At 37.9% G+C, this 12,672-nt stretch overlaps 1 protein-coding gene across 14 annotated transcripts in view; it reads right to left on the bottom strand.

The window, feature by feature from the left end:
* The window catches only part of rasal2 (RAS protein activator like 2), a 415,750-nt gene that overhangs the window by 46,980 nt on the left and 356,098 nt on the right, over positions 1 to 12,672 (bottom strand). For all 14 annotated transcript variants that reach the window (XM_043699997.1, XM_043699987.1, XM_043699988.1 and 11 more), the window contains 2 exons: positions 11,249 to 11,347; positions 7,152 to 7,706 (listed from right to left, as the gene is read on the bottom strand). In XM_043699997.1, coding sequence (XP_043555932.1) covers positions 7,152 to 7,706; positions 11,249 to 11,347 — 654 coding nt within the window. The remainder of the gene's footprint in view (positions 1 to 7,151; positions 7,707 to 11,248; positions 11,348 to 12,672) is intronic.

Genomic DNA, 12,672 nt, shown 5'->3' with positions numbered 1-12,672 from the left:
GAATAGTCACACATAGAATATAGTACAATACAGAAGCAGACACTATAAAATAATAAACTAGAGAGGTATGCACGGATTGGTACACCAGAGAATGGTAAAATGTGCTGTCATCAACTATCCTGCTGTCAAGTATATTTATAAAGAGTCAGGTGAATTCAGGACTGAGCTCGGTTGTGATGGCTACTCCCAGCTCAACAAAATAAAAAACTCAGCATTTCAGTTTATGCATGAAGCACGCCACAAAAATGGAGGTTCTAAACAAAATGGACACCAATTAAACTAGATTCCCACAATCAGTCAAGAACAGGGTGTGGTGGAGTAAGACTGAAAATATGCAGGAGTTCCAAAACAAAATGCGTACTCCAAAGCTCACCATGTTCTAAACCTGAGCTCGGTTGTGATGGCTACTCCCAGCTCAACCTTGTTAATAAAACTTTGTTTTCCTGAATTTGTCTAGAGCGATTATTGAGAAGCGATTTTCGTTTCTAACACTCACCATGTTCTAAACCTGAGCTCGGTTGTGATGGCTACTCCCAGCTCAACAAAATAAAAAACTCAGCATTTCAGTTTATGCATGAAGCACGCCACAAAAATGGAGGTTCTAAACAAAATGGACACCAATTTATGATTTTGCCTGTCCTCGGATGCTGCCTGAATTGCTGTGCTCTTCCAGCACCACTAATCCAGAATCTGGTTTCCAGCATCTGCAGTCATTGTTTTTACCTATGTTCTAAACCCAGTTATCTCAACCCAGTGTAATAACCATCGCATAACCTGCTATGAAAGATTAATTCCACAAGCATGTGTTTCACTGGCCCACCCTATGTTATGACCTCCAAACATGTACAAGCACTTTCATCACATTATTTAAGCAGATCTTTAGTCTTCTGTGTGAAGATAGAGTAGACAGTCAGAAACTTTTTCCCCAGGTACAACAGAGTGTTACAAGGGGACATAAATTTAAGGTGAAGGGTGGAAGGTATAGGGGAGATGTCAGGGGTGGGTTCTTTACCCAGAGAGTGGTGGGGGCATGGAATGCGCTGCCCGTGGGAGTGGTGGAGTCGGAATCATTGGCGACCTTTAAGCGGCATTTGGATAGGTACATGGATGGGTACTTAATCTAGGTTAGAAGTTCGGCACAACATCGTGGGCCGAAGGGCCTGTTCTGTGCTGTATTGTTCTGTGCTGTATTGTTCTATGTTCTATGTTCTATGTTCTAAGTTTTAACTAATTATAAAATCATGATTCTACAACAATTTGTATAACAAAACATCAAAAATTCTACTGTATCATACATTAAACATGAAATCATATTATTCAAATTTGCACAAGAGCTTTTTCCTTATTCTGCTTGTCCTCCTAAAAGCTTTGATTTGTGTTGGGGTTTAGTTGCCTCCAGTAGGAACTTGTCATTGGTTAATCATTTAAAAAGATAGACATCACTCTTAAGACATGAATCCCAGTTTAAGGCATGCTCATTTTACATCTTCCTTGTCCAGTGGGATTAACTATAAAACTCAAAACAGACCAATATTAAACCTGCAACCTTTCAAGACTACATAAAGCCAAACCAAAAGACTTGCATTTATATAGTATCTTTCACAATCTTTGAATAGTGCAATTTTTATTCAAGTATCGTTTGATGGCAACACCAAATACATAGCATCTATTTGTGAATAGCAAGGCTCCAGGGCAGCCAAGTTGAAACTACCTGATAATCTCTTTTAGTAATATTGGTAAGTGAAGGATAAATATTGGCAGAAACACTGGGCAGCACTCCCTCCCTAAATTGTATTGTAGAATCTTTTACATCTATCTGAAGGTGCCTGCCAAATCCACAAGCTCTACTATTCAGCAGGACAAGATTAATTAACACACCACATGTAATCTCCCCTGTTGTCACATGCCATATTTAAGTGCAACTATAGTGTTAATCCTATACCGTCGCTGGATGAAAATGCTGGAACTCACTCCCGAGCAGCACTGTACACGTGTCTACACTGGACAGACTGCAAGGGCTCTGGAAGGCACCTCACCGTCACCTTCTCAAATTCTGTACTTCCTCAGTACGGCAGCCTAAATTATGGGCTTTGTTTCTGAACTTCATATCACACAGGAGATGCATTTACTCACTGGAGCTACTCTTGCAGATAAGATGGTTGCTTTCACTGACATTGGTACCACAGACTCAAGACATACAGCATGAGTATGGATATTTCATCACAGCCTCCTGACAGTTGCCTGACCTGCGGCTAGACTCTGAAACACAGCTGCAGTAGAGTTTCCATTGTAATTACTCATTCCACTTAATGATGAACATAATAGCTATGACCTTATTCTGGTGAAGGTTCTTTATCTTCTGGGTTTTAACAATAATTCCCGTCTGCAGACAAGAGCAGGTACAATTGTGAAGTGTATCTCAGCCTTTCCCATAGGGATAGAGAAAGAGATCATGTTTAAAAACTAGCAAGCAAGAATTATGAATCTCAACCTCTGAAACATATGACCGAAATGACATAACAAGTAACAACAAAAGGCAGAAGTTAAAACACCAGAGAAAATGTGCCTATTCATATCCCAAGAATCCCGTCAATGTCTGGGTGAATCAGACAAAGGTACACTGGTATCCAATATTCTACTTTAAACATCCTGGACTACAATAAATCATTTCACAGCGCAAATATAAACTTTCCCCTTCACAGTCCGAATGATCTGGTTCAAACAAACTCCAACTACAAACTTATTCCATGTGCACGTTACCCATTCTTCCTAACTTTGTCAGTGACCCTGATAGAAAATCCTAGCTAACTATTCAATACAGTATGCACATCAAATGCATATACACGCCAACTACTTTCAGAGATCACCAAACTATTTGTTTCACCTCTAACTAGATCAGTAGCTAATCATGTTACACATATTTCAGAAGTTATTTGAACAATAAATATTAAAGCACAGTGATTAACATTGTGAAATGAGTAACTGAATGGAGAAGGCCATGTATAGTATTTAATTTTCACTGATTTACAGGGTGAGGAATGTTGGCTAGGATATCAAAAGAACAGTGTTCTTTGACTACCAAAATGGGACCATTAATGATCATTTCAATCAAAGAAATGAACAACCCAAGACAGAAATTTAGCATTATTTAAAGGGTGTAAAGTCTGATGATGTGTATCTCCTCAGTCCTGCATGAAAAGGTCAATCCAGACACAAAACACCATTAGCAGAGGCTAAACTTGAATTAGCTGCCACATCTACCAACATGGCAACAGCTAAAGAGTACTGCATTGGCTATGGTTTCAATGCAGTTTACTGGACTGTGATGTAAAGTGTGAGATATTAATGTCATTTATTCTAGAGTTTCAATTTTAAACGGCCGCATGGTCGATATCAATAAAGAGGTTTAATGGTAACCTCGTGAAGCTATCTGAAGGCACAGTTTGTTCAAAAATGTATGAGATAGTTCTGAAGGTAATTATTTTACATTGGGAGAGTTTTTAAAATGAATTAAAGTGAACAAAGTAAACAGTGTAGCATTAAGTTTTAATTAGAAGTGTTGGTTGCAATTCAGACCTGCACATTTTGGTTAAAGATGCATGTGTAAAACAATTTCTTTTGGAAAAGGGAGTTTAGAACTATTATGAAATTGGATGCCTCAGTATTTAGTTTGAAAGGTCCAGACCAGAAATGTTTGGTTAAAAACCTGAAGGGGTTATTTGATGCTGAGAAATACTAAGTTTAGTTATATGACGTTTAGAGGAAAAGGCTGTCAGAGTTTCAAAACTGAGAACTGAAGCATCAGTTAATTTAAACTCTATAGATATGATGGAGAATGGAGTAATCACTGTTGTTTGAGTACTGTGCTTTTGGGATTAATGGGATTGTATTTTACCACGAGCATCAAAATGTTTAAACTTGTATTACACATGTTAATGGATTGGTTTGTTTTATTTTTTCCTTCATTTCTTCTGAGCAATAAACTTCTGTTTCATTTTAAAACAGCATTGTGCACTTGTGTTTCAGTGACAGACCAACTTGTTAAAGCAAAAAGACAAAATATGATCGATCAAGCCAAACTTCAGTGTGGGATCTGACATCAGCTGGAACAATAACAGGGGCCAGAATGATAATTGGCTAAACCAGACAAGGATAGTAGGTTTCATTCCCCTAAAGAAATCTGTGTCCGTGAATTAGTTGCATATTTGCTAAAATCAGACTGCAGAATTTTTAAAGATTGATAGATGTAAATTAACTGTCATTGTTGGCGTTGACCTCCTTCTTTGGATTGGCAGTGCACATTTCTGAATTTTTAGTGCCGAAACATAACCATGCACCATTGCATCCCACATGATACACAAATCTTCAGTACTTCAATATGTTACAACTGACTTTTGTATTCATTCATGGGATAAGCGCATTACTGGCTAGGCCAGAACTTATTACCCATCTCCAATTGCCCAAAGGGCAGTTAAGAGTAAACCACATTGCTATGTAGTCTGGAGTAACATGCAGGCCAAATCAGATAAGGATAGCAGTTTCCTTCCCTGATGGGCATTAGTGAACTAGACATGGCCATAATTAGAATCTTAATTCCATAATTTTTAAAAAATTCAAATTCCATCATCCAATGTCAGGATTTGAACACTTGTTGCACTTCAAGGTGCAGATTATAAAATGAGCAGTCAGCCAATAAGTCCTGCAAGGCAATTCTGGGACAAGAACAAAAACATTTCATTTCTAATTTTAACCTCTTGTTCAAACAAAAAGGACAGGAATAAGAGAGCACAATTCAGTATTCTTGTTAGATAACAACTGTGGAGGTACTCCAAATACATCTCACACTTTCTTCCATGTCCATTAATACCCCAGCCCAAACAAAAATACCCGTAACTCTGTTTTTTTAAAGGATGACTGACCCAATGTCCACACCATTGCTGTTTTATTGTGTGCATGCAATTTTGGGTGGGGGGAGGGTGCAAAGAGGAGAGGGTGTGGCAGCGGCCACATTTCTGCCATGTTGCATCAGCGATGAGCACCGCTGTCTCACAGCACCAGGAACTTGTGTTCAATTCCAGCCTCAGGTGACTGTGCAAACTTCACACAGACATTCTCCCCCTGTCTGCATGGGTTTCCTCTGAACATCCTCCCCAGTTCAAAGACATACAGGTTAGGTGGATTGGCAATGCTGAAATTGTCCATATTGTTCAGGGTAGGCGAGATGGGTTAGCCATTGTAAGTATGGTGTTAAAGGATATGGTCGGGGGTTGGATCTGAGTGGGATGTCCCACACATGGTTGGTGCAGACTCAATGGGCCAAATGGCTACCGTCCACACTGTAGGGGTTCTATGATTTTACTCCTTACACAAAATAATGCTTCCTGATTTCTCTCTTGATTACGCTCCTGAATAACCCACCTCAAATTTCAGAATGATTCTCTATGATAAGGAATAATTTCCTTGTAATAATGTTTTAAACCTAATTGTGACCAACTGTTGAACCCAATGAATAATATAACCTGATTTCAAAATTTAACTCTTGAAGTCCCTGTATAATTCTAGTGTAATAGAATGATATGTCACAGAAGGAGGGCATTTGATTTACTATATTTATGCTTGTTCTTTGGAAGAGTTCTCCAATTGATCCCACTGCCCAAATCTTTCTCCATAGCTTTGAAAATTAATTGACTGTTGGTTGGGCTTACAAACCTATTCTTGACCTCTTGCCACACAGTGTGTTATATAGCAATAGCCCATGAGCACTGATCAGGTGCAGTAACCCTGGGCTGATACATATTCTCCTTGAGATCCTTGGTGACACTTGGTCTGAGGATGGTGAACTTGATGCAGAACAGGGGTCCATCCCAGAAACCCCTCGGTCTGAGCTCTCAATTTGCTTCCACCCTTGAGGACTGCGAACACTCTTAAGAAAACAAGATGTGCATTTATTCGCAGGATTAAACAATTTAAATTTCTTAAGACTTTTCTGGCACAAACTCAGACTGGCAACAGGGGTAGACATAGGGTATTATAATGTTACACGTTAATGAATAAAAATGTATATGTGCACTGTACACCTTCCAAAGTCAACATATTTACTGGAATACCGAAACTCCACTTTCTATACAACTGAAATAGCTTCCTCTGCTTTAAACTTTTAACTTGGTTATTTAGCTTTTTGTTCATTGACATTTAAAGATATTCCTTTGATCCTCTACAGCTCAGTTTCTCACCTTGAAGAAAATATTCTCATTGTTTAATTTAAACTAGATGACCTCACAGTTCTGCCACAATAAACTCCATCTAATGCAATCTGACTCATTTAGTCACCTACTCCCCTTTGCATAGTAATTTGCCACTTACATGCACTGCATCACCTCCAAACTTGGACACACAACTGTCTACTCCTTCTTTCATTGTTCTGAAAGACTGTGCTCTAGTACAGGTGCCTCACTTGTCATATTCTGCTAAATTGGGAGTGTTTCCTTTATGCTTACTCTCAACTAATTATTGGCATAATATTCACAACTCACTCATTTCAGTGAATAATTTCTCCTGCAAATGGCCTCTGGAAGTCCAGTTAGGCAATACCCATAGACATTCTCTGAACTTGCCATGCTAATTATTGCCTCAAAAAAAATCTAACTGAAGCAGTCAGACAGAGCCTATGTCCTACTAATCTATTTGGCTGATTATTGTCTAAATGCACAGTTAACCTGAGAGTAGATTTTGGTAATTCCTCCACAAATTATGTTAAACTGTCATGTTGTTTGATTCCAACCTCCCCCTCCCTCTCTCCATTTTTAAATAGTGGAGAGACACTAAGTTTTACAAATCCAAAGTCTCAATAGCACAGTGTATTTACTCAGTAAAGCTGATGATCGTGAGAAGGGTGCACTTAAGATGCATTTACAAAGGAAGAGTATTGGTAGAGCACTTAACATGTGAATCCAATAATATCCATTAATTTAGAATCTTTGTGACAGATTTACTTTGGAGAAAAGCTAGAAACAATTGCAAAATAATAAAAATAGTTTCTCATATCCTTCATAACCCAGCTTTTTTCTGTGATCATAGATTTAGTTTACTATCACACAAGAATGACATAAAGGTGTTTCTGATTTTACTGCAATGCCAATTTCCAAGCCTACCTTTGCCCGACCAGTACTCTGCAGAATGTGAACAAGTGCACAGGCCATTTCTTCTTTATTCTTCACACTGATGACCGGCTCCAACACAGAGCACAACATGGTGTAGTTGTTGGTAACAAACTCTGCAAATTCCTTGTACTGTTCCATCGGAAGGATGGCAATTGTTTGATAGCGGCACTTGATGCGGATGTAAGGACCTCCACCTTTGCCTTTGTTAGGATTAGGTGTGCTGACAGGGTACCATTTCTCAATAAACTGCCGTCCGATGACACTGGTGATTGGAATATTAACCAGTCCCACATAATTATTCTTATCTTTCTTTTTCTTCTTATCCATGTCCTTGTAAATGTGTACTGTGATGTTCCTTACCATTGGCAGAGTGTAGAACTCAAAGTGCTCACCCCAGAACAGGTTATCTGCTTTCATTTTACTGGTAGTTCGTGCGTATAGGGTGTCATCTAGACACAGTTCACAAAAGTACCTTTTCTTTGGGGCTAAGTCTTTTGCTTCAATTATCCAGAGACGGAGTACATTTTCTGCTCGACGGCAATTGTCCTACAAATGTAAAACAAAGCATGCTTCATTATTTCTTCTTTTATTAAACTTCTACTTCTTGCATGCAAAAGACACACCCAGATAACCAACTTGAAGGCCTTGTCATTTTTTAAATTGATTGTGGTAGTAATAATGATGGGAGGATAAAGAAGCAGTGTTTGGGTCATTGCCTTCCCATTTTTCTATTAGGAACAGCTTGAGCTTTACTTAGTAGCTCTCCTTTCCAACAGACCTAGAATCAGACAGTGACTCAAGGGACAATACAGAAGTGGGCAACCTATCTTCTATTCCACAGCAATTTATCAAAAAATGCGGTGATCACGTTAATCAATACATTATACAACTTTCTTCAGTTAATAACAAATCTCAAGTAGTGGCTGCTGAAGACATTGATTACCATGAATAAAACCATCCTTTCTTTATGACTGCTTGCAACAGTCAACAAAGATTTAACTGAAGAATCTGCCAGTTAGTCATCTGCTTCCCTAAAACATTAAAGCTCCATTCCAATTGAGTTTATGGATTGATGGCCTCTCAGGAAATAGAATTCCAACAGTCATGATGCTCAGAAGGGGTGGACATTACAAATCATTTCCTGCTGATTCACCCAATTATCTAATTTTCCCCCATAAATATTAGCAATGTGATATGACAATAAATGTTTAACAAATAAATATTATAAATAATTTATAAACATTGCAGACTAAACTGCCACAAGCTTTATTGTGTGGTAAAGCATTGCAGTCTTCCACAGAGCAAATGACTTTGCTGTGCTACTAGAAGCCATGATCTAGTTGGCACCGAGTTGAAGTTGGCTCCTTAACAGGATGGTTAATCAGACGGAGTGACAAACTTGGGCTGTTTGCACGCATTTCTCAGTGCTTCCATAACGCAGGTTAATCAATAGTCACTTGGTCACTGTAGATACATGGGCCAGGAATGAAATAGAGGAATTTGAACTTGGGGAAGTTCAGCAGGACTTCACCGAATGGTGATTGGTGACAATTATAGCATATGCAACAGACAGAGCCATATCAGCCCATTATCAGAACCAATTGAGTTGCTTTGGTTTCCAAGTCAGAAGATTGGGGTGAAGTCAATAATTCAACAGATCTTCAAGTAATCAGTAAATCCAAAGAGAAAACATCCAATTCAATAATCAGAGAATTGAACAACTGTGTAATATGAGCACTATTAATATTAACAGGCACTTGAAGGTAACAGATAAAGCTGCAGATGTGAGTCCAGAAAAAATTAAAACTACAGGTGGAAGACTGCAGTAAGTATTCAACAGTGATGAAAAACACAAAGAGCATGAGAATTATAGTATTGTTTTTATACACAGACATATAATACATTACCAGTAGGGACTGGACCAGGCTGAGCAAGCCCCATTGATAATATTGACATAAAATTCTGATTTGGTGAAAGTTTGCAGCAGGTACTGTGACAAGCAGCTGGCAAATGGAGTGAGGAACTATTTAATGACAAAGTAAATTGAATTAAAAATTAATTGCATTGGGCAGGTAACTTGTACCTGTTGCCACAAGAATGGCTTGTGGGCCCGAAAATTCCAATTCAGTTTGCTCACATGGTCATATAAGACAGTATGAACAGGGTGGGGACAAATGCCATGTACACACAGCCAGGCACACTATAATGTGCTGCAGCTATGTAAAAGCCTCATTGACACCAATGCAACATTTGCCTCATGCAATCCCACAACACCAAACAAGCTGTACATCATACATTTATTTGTACATTTATTTGAGGAACACACCAGCATTCTAACTGCCGGCAAGCAGCAATGGTAAAACCTGGGAAAAGAACAGAATGTGACGGTGAACTGCACACAAAAATAAAAGCAAGGAGTCAGCCATAGAAATAAGCACTGCCAAAATCAGAGTACACCCACCGTTTCCAGGCCTTACAGTCCTTGGAGACAGAAGACAGTAGCCTAACAGCACTATATAAGGCTGAGAGGTGTTTAATAGCATTACTGTTAGGAGCGGAAAGATGCAGATTAGATCAGCAAGACTGATGGGATTATTCAGATCTTACGAGCATTTGCTTAATTAAACTCTGCATCTTCCAACATCATGACAAACATACACACTCTTTCATAACATAGTTAACTAAAGTTACAAAAACTGTAGTCCAGGAACAGATAAAGGAACACTTCAAAGCTCTTGCTTCTGCACAGAAAGTTCATCATGAAACTAGCATTTCCCTTAAGATTCTGAACAGTCTGTAAACTTGACAGACCAAATTTCAATATTTAGTGTGTCCCAGCTGCTGTTCTGTATTGTCAGGCGAGCTTCAACTGTGCTGCCCCTTCTTACACAGTATTTTAACTGCTTCATACATGTCACATTGACCTAAAAGGTAAGATGACAAATATCTAGTCACCTGTTTCCAGGTACCAGGATAAAACTGATCCAATAAGTTAATGTTGTTTATAGTAGGTGGAGTGATAATGCAATGAATTATTGGAAAGAGTCAGTGTTACTTTCCACACACACAATAGCTTCATTTGAAATTTTCTTTTTGAACGTCAGTGTTCCATGACTTGAAAATATTTATTTACTGGCTCAGCTTTCAGTAACATTCAGGAATAGAAATGTCACTGAGCTCTGTTGATTCAGTACAAACACTAATCTGGGGTTGATATCAGCTGAATACAATCAAACCAATCTGAAATGATACATCTCCCTTTGCTTGGACTATGAAGGATTGTGTTCTAAATGGGCCAAAAGACTTGGCATAATCATAAAGCATGATAGGGTATTTAGCATTTAAGGACAGGAAACAATGAGCTGCATGCAGAGATATACAGAGAATTAGACCGAGGGCGAATAAAAGGAAGGGAGGTTTGGATAAAACAATAAGATCAGTTAATGTGAAGTGCAGCTTGAATAATAGATGTGGAATAACTCAGTAAATTTGAGGGCTGATGTTACTAAACACTGCACCTCCTTACTCCATTCAATTTCACAACAAAAACATATTATTGAGGTAAGATCAGTGACAGTTGTTGACTAATAATATCGTGTAAGTGAGTGTTTAAAAAATGTAAAACATTATTAAGTGAACCCTGTAATAAAGAATCTTGATTCCTGACCACCTCCTACAGACAAATGTCTAGATTGCTTGTGTAATTCATGTGCAGGCAAATAAAATCATGTCAAGTTGATCAGGACTCCTGGTTTTCAAATTCCAATAGCATATCTTTTTCAAACTTCATCTGTGAGTTATAGAGGAAAGCCAGTTCACCACAGGTATCCTACATTGCCAATCAGCTTCTAATAAAAACAGAATATCTTAAAAACTGTGAAAATCATTTACTGATAAAACCAGAAATACAGGACATCATGATGCTAACTTTCGGTAATTTAACACTTCTTCACATTGACTCGGTTAAAATCTAAGTTGCAATAAACTAGATTTGATAATCCAATTACCAAAGTTGCTTTAATAACAAGAATGATAATAAAACTGGTTGAATGCAGCTGTTTATCATTTTCCTGGTTAAATGCAGTTACCTTGTTTGGCTGCACTGCTCTCCGTAGATTCTCCATCCACTTATCTCTCTCTGCAACAGATGAACAACTGAAACATTTACTACCTCCTGTGTAGGTAACCTGCAACATAAAATCATCCAGGTTATGTTTGAGCATGCCAGAAGTACAGGAACATTTCTACATGTTCTGTGCAAGAATGAAGAATGCTTAAAATAATACCAGTTCAGGTATCAGATATTAAACTTTTCAGTATACCACTGGATAGTGGATCCCAGAAAACCAGACCGAAAACATCTGAGTCACAATCACACAGGACAAAAACAGAGCCTTCAGTCCAACTCATCTATGCTAACAAGGTTTCCGAAACTGAACTAGTCCTATTTGCCTGCATTTGACCCATATCCCTCTAAATCTTTCCAAACTTGGACATACACAGGAATGTTAGAGAATCATGTGCTGTGTATTAAGATAGGACTTTTCACTAGTAGCATTATGTAAGCAACCAAACAAGGAATAAAGAGTTTAAATTACATTTACACAGTCTGTAACCTAGAGCTTGAAGAAAGGATTTAATCTGATTGACAAAACTGACTTGAATAAAAGTCAGAGCATTCAACCCAATGTAATACAAGCCATTATCTAATGAAGTCGGAATTCATCTGTCTGCACATGTTGGAATAATTATTGCTTACGAAAAGTTTAAACACAAACTGCTGCTTAATGACCAATCAACATCCCTGAATTCAACAAACAAAATGGCTTCACATTTGATTTCAAGACTTTTTGGATTTATAACTAAAATTATGTAAAATTGTGGAGGTAACTGATGGCAACAAACTTGGAAGATAGTCGAAATTAGTTTTGATCTTGCAGCTTTGTCTCAATAATTATATTTGAAGACAAAAATATAAACCTAATTTGCATCAGAAACAAATGTTGAACTGAAATCCTTTCAATACTCAACACAGTTTCAGTGGGTTCCATTTTGGGCAGTTTCATTCAGTAAAATTAAAAAAAAACATGTAAAACATCAATGGTGTAGATAACTATACATAGAAATCCCTTCAAACTCCTCTGGAATTTCTTCTCTAACATAATTTAAAAAGAATTTCTTGTGTTTTGGCATCAGCAAGACCAACAAATGTGTTGCAAGCGAACAAGCTCAATACACCTTGCCAGAAACACAAAATGTGTGCCTATTGCAATATTGTACACTCTTCCTCCCTATCTAAACAACTTGCACATTAAAATATAAAATGGTACATTCACATAATGCAACATGACTAAACCAACATCAACAATACCTCAAAATTAAGGCTGAGTTACATACTTCTTTTTAACAGTAATCACAACCAATCACATCTGGCCAGCTCCATAGTAAACTCTCAGGTTTACTTCCATGTAAAACAAAACAGCTTTTCCTTAAACCAGCATGTTTAATAAAC

The sequence above is a fragment of the Chiloscyllium plagiosum genome, chromosome 11 (assembly GCF_004010195.1).
Source record: "Chiloscyllium plagiosum isolate BGI_BamShark_2017 chromosome 11, ASM401019v2, whole genome shotgun sequence".
In the NCBI taxonomy this organism is placed as follows: Eukaryota; Metazoa; Chordata; class Chondrichthyes; order Orectolobiformes; family Hemiscylliidae; genus Chiloscyllium; species Chiloscyllium plagiosum.
The sequence above is the reverse complement of the archived record's forward strand: the minus strand, read 5'-3'. Positions and strand labels throughout refer to the sequence as shown.